The 22,967-nt window shown below is 39.5% G+C and overlaps 1 protein-coding gene across 2 annotated transcripts in view; it reads right to left on the bottom strand.

The window, feature by feature from the left end:
* Nucleotides 1-448: 448 nt before the first annotated feature.
* Nucleotides 449-22,967, bottom strand: part of BTC (betacellulin) — a 44,219-nt gene continuing 21,700 nt past the window's right edge. For both annotated transcript variants that reach the window (XM_005608710.4, XM_023637965.2), the window contains exons 2-6: nt 19,856-19,954; nt 10,976-11,093; nt 5,957-6,103; nt 4,061-4,171; nt 449-2,393 (exon numbers count right to left, since the gene is read on the bottom strand). In XM_005608710.4, the coding sequence (XP_005608767.2) occupies nt 4,063-4,171; nt 5,957-6,103; nt 10,976-11,093; nt 19,856-19,954 (473 nt within the window). In that variant the 3' untranslated portion in view covers nt 449-2,393; nt 4,061-4,062. The remainder of the gene's footprint in view (nt 2,394-4,060; nt 4,172-5,956; nt 6,104-10,975; nt 11,094-19,855; nt 19,955-22,967) is intronic.

The raw sequence follows: 22,967 nt of genomic DNA, 5'->3' as shown, positions 1-22,967 counted from the left end.
GACTCAGACTGTCAGGGACCTTGAGTGTCATCTCTGTTCTGCTCTGACTAGCTTCTTTTGCTTTTCTGGTCCACTTGGAGCAAAACATGACTGCCAATAGCTTCAAAATGGACATTTTTATACCCCAAAATCCCGAAGAAGACTAACTTCGGTTCAAGTTCCCAATGCCCCTAGAATGACTCCAATTAAGTGCGCACCTTAAACCAACCAAATGTAGCTGAAGGTGGGGTTCAAAATATGGCCAGGCTGTTGGGCAGACAATCTCAATTGTGTCCACCACAATTCCACATTCTTTAGTTTCCAAGAAAACATGTGGTCAGAAGAGACTATTTCCAACATATTAGAGGTAGTCTCTATAAAATATAAGGTTTTTTACAGCAATAATGTTCAAATTTATTTCTATTAATAATTCATTTAACAGAAAATTCCGAAGTAAATATATGTATGCTTTGTTTTAAAAATAAATTTATTTGTTACATGATAATATTGACAGTGTACATAAACAAGGTCATTTAGTATAAGCAAAACAATTATAAAACACATTTTGAAAAGATATGAAAATCTTTGAGGTTCTTTCTTGACATTAGACCTACCAAATTTCAAGAGACATCATTAACATTTTAGGATCAAAACAAACTTTCCAAGCCTGAATCGGCTTGAGAGATTCCATTGGTCAATCAACCTCGGTTCAGGAAAGAAGAAACACCAAGAGCATTGTTTTTTGTTTTTAAATGCTCTAACAAGCATGTTTCAAATGCTCTTAGTGTCAAAGAAAATTGAGAAAGAGAAGAAATGAATGAGCCCAGAAGGGGGCTTTTGAAAATAAAGCATACATAACATGGATCAGTTGGATATAATCCTATTTCAACAAGGGCCATTAAGTTAGGAGAAAAAATAGATTTAGAAAATTAGCAGTTGTTTGACTTTGCTCTTATTGATACTTGAGCTATTTCTGTGTTATACAGAAGCACAGCCTCAGCCTCACTCAAAACACGACGAGTGATAGAGGTGAGAAACGACTTCACCTCATGTCGGAATTCTCTGCCTTCACTTTGTGTATGCAGCCTATGCTGCAAAGTAAAACTTGGAAAGATTCTGGAGAAGAAGATGCTTGGCTGACAGGCACAACAGCCAAAATGCAGCAATTTGGGGACACCTTCCATCACTTTTTGTGAATGACCCACCCAGTCAATGTAGAAAGTTCTGTATTCTATGGAATATCGGCTAAATGTAGATTTTGCTTTTTCAAGTTTAAAAGAGTCTTTATCAAATGTACCGTGGAGTTGAAGAAGCATTTGGCAAGAGAGTCCTAAGTAATAGATGATTATGGTCATGATTTCATTGCACCAAAATTCACCTGAGAGCAACCCCAGGAAGTGTTTTTTCAGAAGAACAAAAATGAGGATATGGTCACAACCAGTCTCGCTTGGGCTCTGCGGTGCTGTCACTGACCATTACCCTGGGATAACCAGCTTCTTCCAGTACGATTCTTTATACTTTAGTGAGCATAAACACTTACCTGGGGTTTAAAGACTGTCAGGTATGTATCTTCCATCCCTATTCACTACCCTAGCTATGGGGCAAATCTATTTGCTTTACTAATGTAGAATTTATTCATGTCACTGAGAATTTAGAAAGGAGCAAAGGAACGTAATAAAACACAATGCTATGGAAAGCGTGGTGATAACAGTAACATATATCCAGGATCCTGCATTCTGAGTTTCTGCAGGAAAATGACCCCAGACCTCAGAGTCATGGCAAAACGCAGTTCAGTATAAAGTCCTGGGTTCTACTAGTGAGTCAGGCTGCACTGACTTGGATGAACAAAAATGATGGTTAGGAGCACAAACTTTGAACCTGGGTAAATCTTGGTTCCAATTCCAGATCCACCAGTTCCTAACCCTGTAATTCTGCGTTAGTTTACTTACCTTCTTTGGGCCTGTTTCCACATATGGGAAATGAGGATCATAGTAGATATCTCCTAGGCTCTTCAAAGGATTAATGGAGATAATATATTTCAAACTCTTAGCACATAGTAAATGTTGGATAAGTGGTGGCTTTTTTACTAATTCAGTTCCTAAGGTCTAAACTCCTTCCTGCTTTTTTTTTGTTTGTTTGACTAGTAATCCTGGTGACTAGTAAAACTTAATTGGAAGTTTATTAAAATTTCCCTTCTTAACTGGGTGCTTTTTCCCAATTACTAAGCAATAATAAAATTACTTATTATTATTATTATAAAAACAATAGTAAACACAAACTAACATTACAAACAAAAAGTAAATACACTATTTAAAATTCATTTTTCTAGCTGTTTTCCTGAGACACATTCTGTCCATTTTCAAACGAGCAAGGCATTTTGCAGCTGGCCACCAGTCTGGAGGTACTTTCATAGCCTGTAGGAATAAGGAAAAAAACAGCAAGCCATTTAAAAGAAATGTACTATGCAATTAAAAAAAATCTAGAGCCAGCATTTTTGTTTTCAGTTCATTACTGTCCCCCTGGTAATAAGTTAGGAGAACATTATAATTTCTCAATAAGCATTTACTATTCCCTCTTATGCTGGTGGGAGTTTCTGGGAAAGGAGAGTCTTTGTACTGCTGAGAGCTATGGAAAAGTCACCGCTCTCTCTTGCTGGATGTGAACAGGGAAGCATGTGGCCCCAACTGCTACTGGCCTCTGCTAAGAGGAACGAGCCAAGCACCAAGCCAGCTCTTCCCACAGTGAACAGAAAGAAAGAACGTGGGAGCCGCGGGTTCACCCAAGTGTGAAGACCACCTTCCCTCTGGACTGCCAGTTCATGCGAGCCAATCATTTCCTTTGTTTTAAACCATTCTGATTGGGTTTGAAGCCATTACAGCTCAAACTACCCCAGCTAGTTGTGCTAGTTATGCTCCACGCTCCCTGGGACAGAGCGGTTCTCCGCCCTGCGCTGCGCTCCAGGGGGCTGACCTCCAGCTTGCATCACAAGGGCTCCCTTGCTCTCCCATTCTGATTGGGTTTGGCTAGTGGGAGGCATCTGCTGAAAATCTGAAGGCAGAAGGAAAGAGGGTGTGAGGTTTTTTTTCTCTGTTTCCTGCCTCCTTCCTTGTTTAGGCTCCTGCAGTGCCTATTTCTCTCCGCAGCTACGGCTCCTGACTGGTGGAACCTGCAGGGGCCAACCTCGGTGCCAAGGTAACACTCCCAGGTCCTTCCAGACACGGGACGGGGAAAGCCTCCTGCCATTGCTAGAAGCCAGGAGCCTCAACCTTCCTGTGGGTTCCCTCAACCCTGCTCTCCCAGTCCATTCATCAAAATCTCTTTATTAGAGGAGCCGGCCTGGTGGCGCTGCGGTTAAGTTTGCACCTTCAGCTTCAGCGGCCTGGGGTTCACGGGCGGGATCCCCGGTGTGGACATGGCACCGCTTGGCAAGCCATGCTCTGGCAGGCATCCCACATATAAACTAGAAGAAGATGGGCACGAGGTTAGCTCAGGGCCAGTCTTCCTCAGCAAAAAAAGGAGGATTGGCAGCAGATGTTAGCTTAGCGCTAATCTTCCTCAAAAAAAAAAAAAAAAAAAAAAAAAACCTCTTTGTTAGATCATCCAAGAGGATTTGTGACTCCTGCTGGGATCCTAACGGATACAACATTTAAAGTGCTCAGAACAGTGGTTGGCATATGGTATGCTGAATAAATAAAGTTATTACAAAAACATTGCTATTGTTATTTTCTTTCAACATGAGATGTCTAAACTAAAATACCTCTTCTTTTGCCCAAAAATGAGAAGGAAAAAATATAAAATAAGTACCACAACGATGCAGAATTAGAAAGATTGATCTTGGTACATTAGAAAAAGTATATAAAAGGCTTCTCCCTCCTGCCTGTCTCTGTGATAAAACGCAAAAGAAAGACAGGAGAAAGTCTTGTATTGGGCTTCAGATTTTATGAAAAAATGTTAATTTATTTTTAGATGTTTTTAACATAATCGAATTCCAATCAAGGATTTCCTGGACGGAGTCCAGCCCCTTTTCACCAGGTCAATGTCACCTGACTAGTTTCCCACCTACCAAGTTTATCGCACTCACCATTAAGCAATACTAGTCTCTTGAATATCTTCATTGATTGGAGTTATGTCTTTACCCAGAGTTTCCATTTCTTCCTCTTTCTTCCTTCTTTTACGACGTTTCCGAAGAGGACTTGGAAAATAAAGTGTTGGAAATGAGTATAGGCCTATTAGTTCATCTCAGTGAACATTTTAGTCAAAACAAAACTAATTTAGTGAACACAAAATTAATCATCAAGAGAGCCTGTGTGATCTTATTTCTAGAATGTTAAAAACGCATAGGTTTCCTTTTTTTGGTAAATATTTTAGGTTCTCTCTTAACCCATCTCTTTTTCCAGGCTCACGTGATAGCCACAATGGGCAGCAGTGTGGATGGAGTAGAGTTAACAAAATACAAAGAAGATGGTGCCTGATTGGTGATGAGCTTGGCTGGCACAAGAAAATTTTTCAGGCCAAGTCATTTTACAAAATAGACTGATAAGAATTATTTAATGTGCAAATAAATAGTACAAATTGGAAACAGACATAAGAAAACCAAGAAAGTGAAAGCAGCCTCTGGATTTGTTAATAAAGCTTCTAGACACATTCATTAAGAAATGTACTCGATATTCTGGATGGCAGTCCAGTTTTCTTAAAGTATAATTCAAAATTAATGTAACAAAATAGGCCATTTCTCAGTTCCACCCCAAATCTGGCATATCAAAATTCCTTTTTGCCATAAAGTAGGTAAAATTTTAAAAATATGTTTCAATTTTATAGCTAGAAGGAATCCTACAGATTATCTGGTTTAATTTTCTCATTTTACAGAAAACAAAATTAAAGTTTAAAGATGCTAGGAAATTTGTCCAAGATCTCAAAGATATTTAATGGTAGGACTGAGACAAAAATCAAAGACTCTAGTCTCCCGGGAACTATGCTAATGTTTTTCTACCGAGAACATTGTAAAGAAAAGGGTCATGAGGCACCCTCTTCTGGTGTGTTCCATGGCCCAAAAGTAATGTAACAGTTCAGGAAGCTAGGCTAGCTTCTCAAAACAAGAAGATAGCGCGTTAAAAAAACGCCTTTTTAGCATACTACGGGAGTCCTGATAAAAATTTGATGGGTTTCCAAAAGAAACTACTTTAAGAATTGTACCAAGCCACTCTGTCTCAGAGAAAAAGAAAGGTGTTTCTTGATTCCCAAAGTTGTGGTACAAAATGAAAATACAAGAAGAACAGTGTACTCATCTTCTGTAAATAAAATTCGTTATTTTAATGTAGCCAGGAAAAAAAATGTTTGTTTCTATCTTTCAAAGTTATTGTGTTTAAGAAACCAGAGTCTTCTTTAGCTTACTAACAAACCCACATAAAATATGACTGACTTTAGGACTAAATAATTGGCTTTTTTAATGAAGCTATAATTGACATAAAACAATGTATTAGTTTAAGGTGTATAACATGGTTTGATATTTGTATATGTTGCAAAATGATCACCACAATAAGTTTAACTAACATCCATCACCTCACATAGTTACAGAATTTTTCTTTCTCGGGATGAGAACTTTTAAGATGTGCTCTCCAGGCAACTTTCAACTCTAGTCACCATGCTCACATCCCCAGGACTTGTTGTCTTAGAACTGGAAGTATGTACCCTTTGACCACCTTCATCCATTTTGCTCCTCCCTCTTTTTTTAATTAAGAGATTTATACAAATTTTATTTTAAATTATATTAATTATGCTCAGTAAAATGACAGAAATCATATATCACTTGGTTTATTATAAATACTTCAATATAAATGATGGCAAACCTCAAAAAGTGATTTATTTAAATTAAAGCAAAAAGGAAAGAGAAAAGGTAGGAAGGAAAGAAGAAAGGAAAGAAAAGAGAGCAAGATGCAATCTCTCAGACTGACTTAAAATTAAACGTACAAATACTTACTGACAGCATGTGCAGATGCTGACCACCAAAATGATGAAAATGACCATAATTGCTATCAAACAAATCACTAAAATCTGCCCTCTGTCTCCTCTCAGGTAAAACAAGTCAACGCGCTCACATCGTGCCCCGGCGTAGCCTTCGTCACAGCTGGAAAAGCAAAACAAGAGGAGGGCCACAGGGTGAAAACGCAAGACTTGCAGGAATCTCTACTATTTTTTTCTTAAGAAACTACCACCGTTTTCATTTCTTCGAATTAATAAAGGACACAGTTCCTTTAAAAAATTTTTTTTAAACTGTACAACCACTGTGTTCATGAGTAATTTCACTTTCTTTGCTGAAAACCTGTCATCACTTGATCATTATGAACAATATGTCTAGTACAAATAAACAGAGATGAGGACAATTTATTAAAATTCATTCTGAAGTTTTCGATTCTAAGGTAAAGGGAGAGCATGATAAAATTTCCTCCAGAGCACTCCCAAGGACTTAAATACCTCCAGGACAAGGAATCCAAAAATCCTCAGGACTTCCCATTTCATTGGAGGGCAATACGAACAGCTTCAGTGTGCCCAAACTCTCTTATTATGAATCATTAAGAAACTGTGCTGTTTTATACGATCAAACATGCAATACGTAGAGAGGTCCACAAATGTTTTTCAACAAGATTCCCCCAGCCCACCCCCCGGCCTCTCTCTTGGTAACTTCCGTCCGTCAGTGGTCAGTGCTAGTTCGACTGTGAGGAGGGCTCACAGATTAGGGAATGCTCGGCTGTTCACCACCTCCCCAACTACATCCCCCCAAATGCAATGGGTCTTAGCTTCTCCAGTTCCTTTATCTGATCCTCGAAGGCCACATTTGCAGACCTGTACACCATTCCTTCCCTTCTCCTCTAAACGGCCCCCTTCTCCACGCCCGTCATAAAACAGAATGACCAAAATCAACAAGCTCTCCCAAGTGGGACTGTCACTTCCCTCATCCTCTCAACTCTCTATCAATACAGTCTTAGGATTCACCTCAACTCACCAGATGCCCCAAGTCTGAGGTGACAGTTACAGATCCGTTTGACCAAGCCAAGACTTGTTTGAGTAACGCTCAATGAGCTAAAGGCTCAGTGATTTGGGGACTGTCCATGGTATTCTCTGAATTGTGTCAGATACTTAAAAAATACAAAAGGTGTTTGTCTGAGGACATTGTAAAACCAAAATTATATGTTGTAACAGCAGGACCTTTGCATTAACAAATATTTTTCCTTTTTTCTCCTCAGACTCACTCAAAACACAAAGAGATACTGGTCATATACACAATCATTTAAATCTCAAAAAGATGAAATTCTGCTTCTTGAAAAGATTTCTGTGCAACCTTGTTTATTTTTTTGCTTTTTGTTTTTAAGAAAGGATCTATAGCCAGGCCATTCTACAGTTTATATTTTATTTATATTCTATATATATATATATATGAAAATACATTATATATATTTTATTTGTATTCATTTTAAGAGCCAAAGCAGTTACTTCCCACAAAGCCTGTATTTCTCAAGTAAGGAGATCCCTTAGTACCAATATTGTAGCTGGATAATGTTTCAAAAAACAAAAAAAACTAGCTCAGTCACAACCATCAATGGAAAGGTGAGATTCAATGCAAGCAAAGGAGAAAAGACACCTAACGCCATCTATTACAAAGGACCCAGGATGTTGAGGGAAAATTGCTTCCTGCAAGAGGGCCAGATATTTTTCTTGCAAGGTCAAAATAACAGGAAGAGAGCTTAGAAATATTAGGAAATTTCAAAAATCTCTTGCACATAGCCCTGGAACTGGGGGAAAAACATCACTTTTAATTGTATGTGTGGGAGGGAGATTTAAACAGTTTTTTTAAGAGCATAATTAAAATCTTACAAATATAGTCTCTTCCAATTAGCTTAAATGTTTCTCTAACAAATTTACTAAATATGACACTTTTAAACAATAACTTTGTCCATAAAATACACAACAATGACTTGCTGTTCTTTTAGAACGTTTTTTCTAATTGTAAGCTTTGGGTTTAGTGGCTTAACCATGTTTTAATTGAATTTCCCAGTAAGCAGTACTTCTTGTAAGTTATAACCCAATGAAGCCATGCGGAAAGGTCAAAACTTTACATAGGCAGTTATAGTGGCTCTCATGTTATTTCACTTCTTATCCAACTAATAATGTATCGGCTGATGGCCATTTCAATGGAGCAGAGGAGGCAACGAGTGCAAGATCCTAGTACGTGTTTATTAAATGATTAGTAAGTGAATACATGAGTTTTTATTAGTAAATATTTTACAAAATAAAATAAAAAATAAATTTTAAAGGGGCCAGCCGGTGGCGTAGTAGTTAAGTTTGTGCTTTCTGCTTTGGCAGCCGGGGGTTTTCAGGTTCAGATCTGAGATGCGGACCTGGCATGGCTCCTCAAGCCACACTGTGGCAGCATCCCACATAAAACAGAGAAAGATTGGCACGGATGTTAGTTCAGCCACAATCTTCCTCAAGCAAAAAGAGGAAAATTGGCACAGATGTTGTTAGCTGAGGGCCAATCTTCCTCACATACACACACAAAAAAGAGTAAAAAAAGAATAACAATAATTTTTAAAGATGGTCATAACCCTTGAGAACACCGCAAAATCAGGATTTGGAATCGCTGTTCTGAAATAATCACTAGACACTGCTCTAAGAGATTCATAAGCAATGTCTCAGTTGATCCTTATAACAACCTTTGAGGTTGGTGCTATTATTAACACCATTTTACAGATGGAGAAACTGAGGTATAGAGAAGTTAAGAGAGCATGGCTAGTATTCAAAAGCAGGAAGTTTGGTTCCCAAGTTCATGGCCCAACCACCTTGTAATACTGCTTAAATGAACTGTGCTGCATGAACAAATAAAAATTATCTATCTGGAAACAAATCATCCTCATTCCAAGAAAATACTGAAAAAACTAATAGGGAATTTGAAACACACTGTTTTTTAATGTAAAAAGAGTAGTCCACGAACTCATGTGATCCCAAGCAAAAGGAGATATTTCTGGCTTCCAAAAACAGCATAGTCATCAATGGCCAGACAGTTTTGCCTGAATCCGTGCTACAGCAAGTCATCTGAAAGGACCAGGCTAGGCTGAGTATCTCCCACGCACCCCAATGGTACGAGTTATGGAATATTTACTCCATGCTGGGTGCCATGCACAGGTTAGGGTTAGGTATTCTTGCTTACTGTAGTATTTTGTTTAATGTTTCACACTTAAGACGAAGATACTATTACTCCCTTTTATAGATGAAAAAAACTGAGGCTCAGGAAAGGTAATTGACCCATTGTTAACACAGTTTATAATCGATAGAAACAGGGCCGGCCTGGTGGCACAGCGGTTAAGTTCTCACATTTCGCTTTGGCAGCCTGGGGTTTGCTGGTTCAGATCCTGGGTGTGGACCTACACACTGCTTGTCAAGCCATGCTGTGGCAGGCATCCCACATATAAAGTAGAGGAAGACGGGCACAGATGTTAGCTCAGGGCTAATCTTCCTCAAAATAAACAAATAAATAAAAATAATTGATAGAAACAAAATCTTAACTTAGGACTATTTGACTATCTTTTGTTCTGACACCTATGCTCTTCCACTCCCATTGACTCTGTATCATTCCACCACTAAGAAGGTGTTCAGATTAAGGCCTTGTTTTGGGGGTTTGGGTTTGGGTTTTTTGGCAAGGAAAATTGGCCCTGAGCTAACATCTGTTGCCAATCCTCCTCTATTTTTTGCCCCCCAAAGCCCCAGTACATAGTTGTATATCCTAGTTGTAAGTCCTTCTAGTTCTTCTGTGTGGGATGCCGCCACAGCATGGCTTGATGAGCAGTGTGTGGGTCTGCACCCAGGATCTGAACCAGTGGGTTACACTGTGGTTTTCATTTCAGAAGGCAGCAGGGTTAAAGACAAATAAATATATAGACACAGGGGCCAGTTAGAAAAATGTGCTGGGTTAAAGGTCATTAATATTTTTAAAACTCAATATATGCTCCCCAGCCAGTGAGCAACTAAATGAAATTAAAAAACAAAACAAAACAAAACAAAACAGCTCTCTTTCCCAACACACACAGGCACATTTTCAAAAATTACTTCCTTACAGTAGCAATTCTTATTCTACTCTAAGCATTATCTATGTATGTTTATCTTTTTAAATTAAATTTAATTATAATTAAATTTTGAAGAAGTCCATGACTCTTAAACATTGCACCAAATTAGGGTTTGGAATCACGGTTCTGAGATACTTATGAAAAACAAAAAATGTATACTGGGGGAAATGACAAAGAAGAACATAAAATTTCTATGAACTTTAGGTCAAATCTATACTTTAAAAAATCACCTCATTCCTCTATGAGGAAACGTCTCATACAGCACAGCAGAAGGACATCTCTTTAGAGTAAAATGAATATTTAAAATATGCAAAAAAGTTGTTTGTCCTTGAGTAAAATTAAACTTGGACTCAATTTACTAAGTGTTGGAAAGAGTGTTTTTCTCCCAATTCTCTGCTGTACTAAACAGGCTTTGCGAATCGCTATTTATAAATAGGACTGATTTCATTGCACTTAATTGACACTTGCAAAAGTAGCTTTTAATTTGGCAGAAATTCCTTCATATTTACATTAGCTCTGAGCCACCTAACACATGCCCGAAGAATTTGTTTCCATTCGCACTACCTGGGAGTTTAGTTGAGCTGAAAAGCATTCTTAACACTGGACAGAAACAGTTTTGCTTGCACCAGGCAGCACAAAACCCAGCCCCACCTGGAGCGGATCTGGACTCTCGCACATTCATGTTTCAGGAGGAAAGTGTGCGTCAGTTTCTCCAGAAGTAGCCCCTGAATGGGCCCCTAAAGAAGCGGCCCGGGGGCGGGACCAAGCGGCACCGTGTCCCTACAGATGGCTTGGTTAGCTCAGACTTTCCAGTCCTGTCAAGACCCAGGCTGGCACCATTCTGCACCCCTTCGCTCGCTGGCTCAGGGCGCTCCACTTACACGCAGGAGGGCGTCTGCTCGGCCACCACGAAGCGACATCTCCCTTTGATGCAGTAATGTTTATATTGCTTGGGGCACCGAGAGAAGTGGCCCCTTCGCTTTGATTGCATAGTAGTAGCTGAAAAATGAGAAAAAGTTCAATAAATCAACTCACTTTAAATACACATTTCTAAGTAGAATCGTATTCCTATCTTTGCCGCCAGTTTTCCTGTAGAAGATACTCCAGGCTCTCACACATCCTTCTCTCTGCACTGGGACATGAATCAGACTTTGGTGGCCCCAAAATAGCCCTCGAGATTATTGGGTAATGGGGATTGTGGTGGGAATGTTTTATATTTTAGTTAAGATTTGCATCCACACTGGTGTCGTTTAAAGGGTAAAGCACAATTGTGATAAGAGAGAAGACTATTTCTTCCGCGAAGGTTATCAGAGCCGTGGGGCTGACAGCACTGAAAAGAGAGAAGGGCGTTTTTCCTTTCCTTTTTTTTTTAACTTAAACACTTACGTAGCACTTACTGAGTGCCAGATGATGGTCTATATACTTTATGTATATATATATTAACTAATTTGATGCTCATAACAGCCTTGTGAGGTAAGCACCATTCTAACTCCTATTTATGGATGAGCAAAGCACAGCACATACAAAGTCCCCTTCCCAGATCACACAGCTAGAAACAGCAGAACTGGGACTCAAACCCAGGCGGTCGGGCCCCAGAGTTCATGCTCTCAACTGCTCCACTCTGGCTCTCTGTCAAGCCAGCTGTTCAGCAGGGAGCTGTCATCCGCTCTCTGCCTGAGGCACCCAGAAGTCACGCCTGCCTGAATGGGAGATTCTCCCTCTCATTTGAACCCTGGAGAGTTTCTCTTGCCCTGAAAAAGGAGGAAAATCCTGGAGGCTTCATATCCGGATTTTAATCCTGCACTGACTTCCCTTTCTTGTCCTTAGAGAGTCTTGACTGCCTAATTTTTCAACTGGAGACAGCAAGATGTAGCAATTTCTCCATCGCTTACATATAGAAAGTTTCAACCAATAAGGATTGTCAAGTAAAACAGTACAGAAATACTAACTAGCTGTTCCGTATATTGATTCACAACAGACATGGGCCCACACCCAGAGAAAACAGCTAACTAGTCAGCTCCAGCCCCGGGTTGGACTTTCCAAATTTATGGTATGACGAACAGCTTACAGGACTCAGACACCTGTGGAGCCAGGAAGACCATGGTGTGCACTTCAGAAGGGCATTTCACACTAGGTTTCTATGGCACCTGGTACCGCAAAGACATTAAACAATCCTTTTATTAATGCCAATAACTATTAAACTTCCTGATTAATATAATGAAACGAGTACATATAATTGTCCAGGGGCCACCAGAGAGGAATCACAAAGAGCTCTGGACCATCTATACACAGCAAATTCCTGGGACGCCAGGTCACAGAGTTTCAGGGGTGGCAGAACGCTGCTGAGGAACTGGCTGACCTGGTTTTGGTTGGTGGCTTGATTACCAGTCATGCTGACTGCTTGTATGCACCAGATATTTGCTCCCATGCGTGCCAATCAATGGGACTCTCATTGAAATTTCTCCCAGAAATAACTGCAGAGTGTCTCAAAGGCAAAGATCTGTGTATTTTGGCAAATAAATGGATCAGTCAACTTCCACTCATCGAGTACTTTCAGTTTCCAGAGTCCTGTAATAGGCATTGGGGGGGGGGGGCGGAAAAAGAGGATATCCTATCTATCTATCTAAATTGGTATGATAGAACAAACTAAAAAACAATAATAAGCAACCAAGCAGTAAAACAGCCATAGTAATCATACAAACAGTTGTGGTGCACTGGAAGCAGTGGGAAAAACACTGGATCAGGAGGAAGAAAATTAGTCTTTCATTTTCAGCTCGGCCTTTCATTAGCCACATGGGCCCAGGCAAGCTAATTAAGCTGTCTGAGGCTCAGTTTTCTCATCTATAAACGGTTATATAAAACACTGATGAGGTAGATGTTATCATCTCCCTTAAAGAGCTGTTGAGAGGCTCAAAGAAAAAAATACATGTGGAAATGCCTAGCAGAGTGCCCAGGACAATACAATCCTCAGTAAAAAATGAGTTGCTTCTAGAATCTTGAGAATCTTGGCAATTCTAAGAGAAATCTTATTTCATTATGAAGCCTGCTTACCTAATTAAAGAAAAATTTCAGGAAAACGTAGATTTTTAGGAGGAATTGAACAAGCAATTGAGTTACAGAGAGTATCAAGAGCAAAAGTTCAGGATCAGGAATCCGCAGGCCTGATGCAGGGGCAGGAGTCAGATTTAATGGGAATGGAAGAGGCATGAAGGGGAGCAGCCAAGGACGGCTGTGAATGGAAATTGGAGACCTCAAATGTCGAAGGCCGAAGTGTTAGCGCTTGAAATATAAGGAAGGAGAAAGCTGAAGAAGGATTTTACAGATTGAATTAAATGGTATATGTAAAAAATACTTTAAATTGTGAAGCATTTTATCAATGTATTAGATAGGAGAGTGCATACTGGATTGCAGTAGGAAGATGTCAGGGGCAAGAGAACACCAGGCCATAGCTGAGCCATGCAGACATACATGATGCAGGCCTGGGCCAGGGGGATGGAGGGCAAGGCGATGAATTTAAGAGGCGGCAAGACTTAGTGACAGATTTGCTGTGCTCCAGAGGGGCCTTCCTACTTTGCAAAGCATGCTTGACTTATATATAAGCCATCTGGCTCTGTATCTGAACTTTACTAATTCCTCTAGTTATTATGCCCCTTTAAATGTAGCTGGCCTTTTAATAAACACCATGCAGAGATGATACCAAAAAGCCTTAAGCAGCAGCTGCTGGATGCAGTGATTTGATCAGCCTCGGTTCATCTAAGCGGCACAAATCCATGCCAGGGAAATTGTTGCCAGACCCTGTTTTGATCACTCACAGAGCTCTCTCCTTTGCCAAATAAGCATGCTCTTAAATATTCCCAGCATTATGTGGATTTAAAAACTCTTCCATGCCACCAAGCAGAAAATGTCCAGTGATTTCTCTACGGAACTTTAAAAGCTGGAAGAAAAATAAATGACACATACCACCCCCTAAAAGCCAGATGGGACCCTCTCTTCTTCTCTAATGGAAACGAAAGGCTTGTCAGCATTCCCCCTTTCGAAATGCACCTTAAATTCCAGTTGCTTTCATCTAATATTCCTCAAGGTCACATTATCTGAAATTGAACAACTGTGAAATCTAACATTTTCTGCTTATCATGAGACCTGATGACACAGGACAGGGGATGGCAAAATCTACCCTTCTATTCCAGGGATGTTTATCAAGAAGAAGGAAAAGTAATCCTACGACAAAAGAATGATTAGTCCCCCATATTGTGTTTCTCTGTTGAGAAGTGAAGGACATGGTCTTGAAAATGTAACAGCCGTGAAGATTCGCCTGATACTGGGTGTGGAGGACCTTAATTGATCTTTTTTCTCCACCTTACTCTTTTCCAAACCACATTCCCCAAACCAAAACATTCCTCTGGGAGTGAGTCTGTCCCACAAAATTGCACTGGAAAACTACACCCTCTAGTGGGCCAGATTTCAACCCAATCTCCTAAGTGGATGTGCACCACAGGTAATATATCTCAACCTCTTCATGAGGCACTATAGCCCAAAGATTCTAAAGCCAATTAAATAAGAAACCACAAGCGTTACTGCAGGTCACTGTGTGCTAAAATCTGATTCTAAGAGTTAGCAAAAGGGATCAGAAGTAAGAACACTTTTCTTTGATTGTATGGACAGATAGATAAGAAGTAGTCATCTTCCTTGGGTCAGATGGATAGTTAGATGACATGTGATGGATTCTCTTGGGGCAAACTAAAGTGGAGGAACACAGCAGACATCCAAATGACTGAGTTTAAATATGGAATTTTCCTCGATTTGATTATATAGAGTGGTTCCTTAATCTTTCTCTACATGACTTTTATTCAAGCCAAAACAGGCTTTGTGATGCCTTTGTGATTAAAACTCTTCAGAATGGATACATTAGGTTTCTTTATAAAACCTTCACTTACTTATTCCAGTAGAGCTCATTGCAAATCTATTTAATGATTTTGTAAATGATGTTACTATCGGCAACACTTCTGAAATCAACTCTAAGGGAAATAGACAATTATGATTACAATGTGTTTTTGTAATTCTCCTTACCATGTCATAACCTCACAGTATCTCTAACCCTTTAGTTAGATACAAAGTTAAATCTCTGTGTAACGGATTTAAATGCGGGTGCCAAATTTTGAGGTAGAAGTCCCACAAGTGTTAACAAGGAAAGACAGGGAGGAAAACAAATCCCTATAAATTCACCATCCCACACAAGTATCTGACCTAAAAAAGGGAACAACTAGTGTACAGAAGAGTTTATGTGGGCACAGCAGAGTTTGGAGACAAGTTTCTTCCTGATCTATTAGGCAGAACAAGGCTTCAATATTCTCATCCTTGGCTTCCAGGCACTTTCCCAATAGGGGTTTCCTCATTTTACAAACTTTTTAAGCCAAGAAGAGAAGAAGAAAGTTTTATACATATGTACATTTTTTTTTTGCTGAGGAAGATTCACCCTGAGCTAACATATGTTGCCAATCTTCCTCTTTTCGTATGTGAGCCACTGTCACAGCATGGCCACTGACAGATGAGCGGTGTAGGTGCACACCTGGGAACTGAGCCTGGGCTGCCAAAGTGGAGCTCACTGAACTTAACCACTAGGCCACCGGGGCTGGCCCAAAAGTTTTACATTTTTTAAGCTAATTTTCCTTCTTATCTTGTCAACTATCTCCCTGAGACAGGGAATGCAAATTCACATTGTCCTTGAAAAAGTACAAAATTTGAATATTCATTGTAATTGAGGATTCCCATTTGTCTCACATTCAATGCCATTTCCTATAGCTATGTGAAAGGGTCTGTAGCTCCAGGAAAAGAAAAATAAATTTCACAGGTGCAATTGTGAACTCTCCTCTGCTCCTAGGATGTGCTGATACAGGAGGTCAGCCAGGTCTGATCAGCACGTCTTCTATCCAGGAGGGCTGTGCCAACCATTTCTGAGCTTACAGGAGTGGGCCTGCACTTAGAGCTGCCGTTTTTCATTCTATCCCTTTAAAGGAAGAAAAAAAAATCCAGTGCTGAGGTGTGAGAGTATCTGTACCTATTTAAAATTAATCATGGCTGTGGGGCAAAGAAAAATGGACAGACAGAAAGAAAACCTGTACTTCCTTTTGTTTTTCAAGAGTGTGTGCTATGGAATTCTTATGCATATGATGCCTCCTTTACTCATTCTCCTTTGCTGGTTCATCCTCATCTCCTTCATCCTCTTAAGTTTGCAGTGCATTGGGACTCAATGCTTTCTCATCCTTTCTCCTCTCTCCACTCCCTCCTTGGGTGTTTCTTGACTTTAAACACCTTTATGGTAACAACTTCCAAATTTATGCTTCCATCCCAGATCTCTTCCTTCAATGCCACTGTCCCACTAACATCTCCACTTTGAGGTCTAACTGGAATTTCAATTTAACACTTCCAAAATGGAACACCAATTTTCCCTCTCAAATCAGTCTTTCCTCATCAGAATAAATGGTATCTACATTTCTTGCTGTTATTCAAGCCAAAAATCTTGGAGTCATCTTGACTTCTTTCTCTTGTACTCTACATCCAATTCATCAGAAAATCCTATTGGTTGCATTCAAAATATATGCAGAGGGGCCAGTGCCATGGCTTAGTGGTTAAGTTTAGTGCACTCCACTTCGGTAGCACAGGTTCACAGGTTCAGATCTCAGGCATGGACCTATACTACTCATCAGCCATGCTGTGGGGGTGACCCACATATAAAATAGAGGAGGAATGACACAGATGTTAGCTCAGGGCTAATCTTCCTCAGCAAAAAAAGACAAAACACATGCAGAGTAATCCCTTCAACTCTACTACCTTAGTCTAAGCCCAACATCATCTCTAGGCTGGAGGTAGTCTCCATGGCAACAACATCTAATTAGTCTCCCTGCTTCTGCCCTGACTATCTAGTCTGCACACAGACGCCAGAGTGATTAAAACTCACTCAGAGTAAAAGTTGAAAGGCCTTGTAATCCTGGCAAGACTCCACATGACATCACCCATTCCCTCTCTGACCTCATCTTTGACCATTTTGTTCATGGCCACATCCTTGGCCCATGGAACAGGGCCTGCTGCATAGTAGGTGCTCATAAACATTAGTGGAATGAATAAATGCCTCACTTAAGATAGAAAATAACAAACTAAAAGTGGAATGCTTAGAGACTGGGGCTATTTGAAAATAAAATCATAAAATCATTTAGAAATAGGAAAGACCCCTAAAGATCATTTGATTAACTTCTCCATTTTACAGGTTACAATCTGAGTCTTTGAAAGCTTAAGTGACTTGCTCAAGGTCAGCCAGGCAGTTAACAGAGACAATCTGCTCCTGCTCCACAGTAATTCCTCTTTCAAGAACCTATTGTCCTTATTTGGCTTTCAAGCAATTATTTTTCAGAATTTCCCTCATTTATTCAGCATTCTGATCTTCTTACATGATTCTAGCAGTTTAACATTAACTACACACATTCTAGAGCCAGTCTCTCCAAATTCATGACAGGCTACTCTGCTTACTGTGTGACCTTAAACAAACTAAAAATCTTCCGCACAGGAAAGAAACAATTAACAGCCTGAAAAGTCAACCTACAGCCTCTATGAAAAATAATATGGATTTTCCTTAAAAAGTTAAAAATAGCACTACCATATGATCCAGCCATCCCACTTCTGGGTATTTATCCAAAAGAATTGAAATCAGGATCTCAAGGAGATAGTTGCACTCCCATGTTTATTGTGGCATCACTTTCAATAGCCAAGATGTGGAAACAACGTAAGTGTCCATCAACAGATGAATGGATAAAGAAAATGTCATATATACAGTTAACGAAATACTACTCAGCCTTAAAAAAGAAGGAAATCCTGCAATATGCAACAATGTCGGGATGAACATGGAGGACATTATGCTAAGTGAAATAAGCCATTCACAGAAGGACCAATACTACATGATTCCACTTATATGAGGTAGCTAAATAGCAGAGAATAGGGGCTGGCCCCGTGGTCGAGTGGTTGGGTTCGCGCGCTCCGCTGCAGGCGGCCCAGTGTTTCGTTGGTTCGAATCCTGGGCGCGGACATGGCACTGCTCATCAGACCACGCTGAGGTGGCGTCCCACATGCCACAACTAGAAGGACCCACAACGAAGAAGATACAACTATGTACCGGGGGGCTTTGGGGAGAAAAAGGAAAAAATAAAATCTTTTAAAAAAAAAAAAATAAATAAATAAATAAATAAATAGCAGAGAATAGGATGGTGGTTGCCAGGGGCTGGGGGGAGGGGGAATAAAGAGTTGTTGTTGAGTGGCTATAAAGTTCCACTTACCTAAGTTATGAAAGGTGAATAATTTCTAGAGATCTGCTGTACAATATTGTGCTTATAGTTAGTACTGTATAGCACACTTAAAAATTTGTTGAAAGGGTAGATCTCATGTTAAGTTTTCTTACTACAATAAAAAAATTAGAAAACATATTTACGATGATGAGGAAGATTTTTTAACACTGTCAATCATCAAATTATGGAGTAATCTCCAAAAGGAAATGTGAAAATGCTGTCTGTCATTTAAGGCATTTGAAACAAGACTGAAGAAAAGCACACAAACATATAAAGTTGGCCTTGTACTTCTCCCTACTTGAGTGACAGGACCCACACAAGCATGACCTAAGACACCAGTGGATTCCACAGCTATGGGTGCTCTCCAGACCACCCATTAGTGCGAAGGAAGAAAGAGGACAATTGGGCTGGAACGGATGACTCACAGCAGGACAACTTGCTCAGCATGCTCCTGGCTCAGTTACAGCTTCCCGGGTGCTAGGAAAAGAGCATTCAACACCAAGTCATCACACTCCCAGTTGGAGAAGTTTCCAGGCAGTACTGGAGGGTCTTCTCCACTCCACTCTACTTTTGGAATTGGCCTGTGTTTTGTTTTGTTTTGAAATCAGAAATAACCCGTGTAGAAGACTACACCATACAATCTATAAAGGACAGACAGAACCTTAGACCAGGGGTCAGCAAACTACGGCCCAAGGGCCAAATCTGTCCCACAGACTATTTCTCTAAATAAAGTTTTATCGGAACACATCCAAAGCCATTCATTTGCATAGTGTCTATGGCTGCTTTCATAGCACAATGGCCGAGTTGAACAGTTGCAACAAAGACTACATGGCCCACAAAGCCTAAAATACTTATTATCGGATCCCTTACTACGGCTCACCCCTGCCTTAGACTAATAACTTTCAGAATACTAAGTCAAGCATCTCCCAGGTAAAACACATAAAATTCATTTCCTTCTTCCCTTCTTTTAAGTTACAGAATAGAAAAAATAATTTTAATTTGAATAGAATACATCAACTTTCTATGAGTCTAGTCCAAAATATCCCATGCTAGACTCTGGAGCACACATCTGCGACACGCAAAATAGTATAACGATTAAGAATGGAAGCACTAGAATGAGAAATACCTGAGTGTGAATCCCAGATTTGCCATATTCCAGCTGTGTGACCTTTAGCAAGTTACATATTCTTTATAGGCTTCACTTTGAAATAAAGTAAAGAATACTGTCCAACTCATAGGGTTCTTGTAAAGAGTGAATGAATTACTGTATATAAAGCACTTAGCACACTGCCTGGTATGGTAATATGTGCTCAAAGAACTGCCTAGTTTTATGATTACTATATTAACAGAAAATTAAAACTAGAAAGATCAACTTTTCGTGATTGAATATAAAGCTTATAAAATACAAACGCATCGCTTGTTAACCATTACCTGCACAGTTTTCTCTGGGATCTCCACAGAGAAGGCCATCATTTTCGGGACTTCTGGTTGAATTCCCATCTGCCACAACACAGTGGAGGATCACTAGACCTTCAAGTTCAAAACAAAACCAAAATAAATATGAAAACTTGAAAATTTGCTCCACGCAAAATACTCTATCGGAGTCATGTCCCATTCATGAAAATAACAAGCCTGTGGCGTCCATTTCCAGGTCATTCTCCCACAGCGAGTGAGAGGTACACAGGCCAGCATGTCTCACTTTTCAAGCTCAGAGCTCAAGACAGACTTTTCAAGCCAACATCACTTACACCTAACTATGCACCTTAAGTGAGGAGATTTGGTCATAGCTGGTAATGGAGCTTTATCATGCAAGCAGAAAAATAGAGGGAGTTCTCAGCCACCGGATGAACACACTGATGGATTTCCAGGGAGAATGGATGATGAGCTGATGAATAAATGAAAAGAAATTGGATATTTTGGAGTATATAAGGAAGCCATTTGGTTTCAAACTAATTTGGCCTGACCTTGTTTTTCCAAAAGGTCCTGATATGGCCTGTTGAGCATGCATTGTACGTCTGCTTTAAACATTTACAATGTCCCAAGGACGAGCATGATGCCCTTAAAGATAGGGATACATCTTCCTCCCATATCAGTATTTCCTTAAGGACAAAAGTCTCTTCCTAGAAACTAAGGATTAATCATTGACCTGCTGTGCTCACTTTGTGACCACTCACCTGCTGACCACCCATCTGCTACACTCATCTTGTGACCACTGACCTGCTGTGCTAGCTAAGAATCTTGTGACAGTAGTGAAAGAGATATTCCTGTCATACGTGATATATGCTCTTTGTTCCAAGACAGTATATAACCACTCTGTACACACCACTTATTGGGTGTGCTTCCTTTCTTGGGGGAAGGAAGCTCCCAGGCTATAGTCCTCAGATCTGGTTTATAATAAACTCACTCCAAATTTTGATTTATAGATTGATTATAGATTATTTGCATCAACAGAACCCATGTGGCAATGTCCTTTCTCCATTTCACAGAGACCCAATGTTTCTCAGGTATTAACTATTGAGTGTGCTTCCTTCTGAGGAGGTGAGAACAAGATATTCAATTCGTGAGAATTATTTAAAAATTTCAGGTTCCTCCAGCTAAGTATCTGTCTCTGAGAAGGACAGGCCTCAGGTAAATGCATGGGGAAGAGAGGAACACTGTGTTGTGATTAAAACAGTTTAAAATACAGTGTGTAGCCCTTGCATGGGTCCTGATTCAGGACCAAGAAACCAACTGTAAAAAACATTTAGGAGATAATCAGGGAAATCTGACACTGACCGGACATTAGATAATATTAAGGAAATGGTATAGGTAGTTTAAAGTGTGATAATGATATTGTAGTTTAGGGTAACAAACAGAGTCCCATTTCTCTTAGAAATATATATTTAAATACTTATTAATGAAATTAATGTTTCTGAGACTTGCTTTAAAATAATCCAAAATGCAAGAAGGGTACAAAGTAGTGAGGGAAAGGTATAGATGAAACAAGATTGGCCTCATGTTAACAATTGTTGAAGCTGGGTGGTGGGTATACCAACATTTACTATGCTGTTCTCTCTACTTTTATATATGTTTGAAAGTGTCTATAATAAATTGGAGAGGAGATGGGAGGGGAGGGGAGGGCAGAGGAGGAGAGATAATGTGGCTTAGGAGTTAGCTAGTCCTGAATTCACGATCAGCGCTGGTCCTGATTCATGACCTATTTTGCCATGTTACAGCCACATGCCTTAGGCAAGTTTCATAACCTCTCAGCGTCTTCAGTGGCAAAGTGGAGATAATTATTCTCTCTTCTTCAGAGCATTGTTGTGAGGATTCAACCAGGTAAGCATGCAAAGCACTTAACACAGGGCTGGCATGTAAACAATGCTCAATCAAATTACTCAGTATTATGTAAATAGTAGGAATAAGATAACTCGCCCACATTTATACATCTCGTCAATGGTTTCTAAACTATGCATGTTCTCCAGTTCAATTCAGTTCAACAAGCATCCGTGAGCATCCAGAAACACACTAGCCTCAAATCCCTGCAAAGCTACTAAGGCAGGTAATCAGCCAACCGATTAACCATAACAGAAAGCGATAGTATTGTACCAGAGAACAATAGTATCTAGCAAGTTCAAAGGCCAAAAGAGTTTTCAAAAAGTCTTTCAAAACAGAGATTCTTTTCTATCTATTATATTGGAAACATTTTTATTTTCTTTTAAAAAAAAGAGGTGGCAACTGGCATTGGAAACAGTGAAAAGAAATGAAAACTCAAATCCAGTAGTGTTGGGTAAATTGGTTCTACTTTTCTAGAAGACAATTTAGCACTGTATGTGCTAAAAGCAAAAAACTCAAAAAATATACAAATGCTTAAACTCAGTAATTTCATCTTTAGTAATTTTCTAGTAGTGAGGAAATACTTCAAGATACATGAAAAAAATTAGCTACAAAAATTCTCTATATGACATAGGCTATAAAAATTAGAAATTACCTAAATATCTAACAATAGAGAATTGATTAAATATATGGAACTATTTTTATGGAACAAAATGCTATCCAACCCTAAAAACACATTTCCAAGCATTTCGATATATTCCTAAGTAAGAGAAGCAGGCTATAGAAAAGTAATGTAGTGTAATCTTGTGTTTGTCCACATGTGTATGTGATAAAAGTGTGAAAAATATCCATATAGATAAACAGTCAAAAACGCGGGTAAGTAGATAGAGAGTTGTTCACACTGTTAGAGACTTTTTCTGTAATTTTCCTTATTTGTACTTTCTAATTTTTCTACTAGCATATTTTGTTTGTTGCAACAAGACAAAAAGGAGTGACAGATTTTTTTTTAAATGCAATTTAACCACCAAATTTCTAGATTTTTCAAATCTTTTATCCAACACCTGGCCTCCTCATTTCACACTTAGAACAAACCAGAAACAAGCAATCATTTAGGGCTTGTCAAGCACAGAAACTGTGTATTACTCATCCTTGTAATTCTGGTATCCAACACACAACACAATGGATAGTCAACAAATGCTGAAAGAACGAATAAATCAATCGATAAACA

The sequence above is a fragment of the Equus caballus genome, chromosome 3 (assembly GCF_041296265.1).
Source record: "Equus caballus isolate H_3958 breed thoroughbred chromosome 3, TB-T2T, whole genome shotgun sequence".
Taxonomy (NCBI): Eukaryota; Metazoa; Chordata; class Mammalia; order Perissodactyla; family Equidae; genus Equus; species Equus caballus.
Note: the sequence above shows the minus strand (reverse complement) of the source record. Positions and strands in the feature narration are given on the sequence as shown.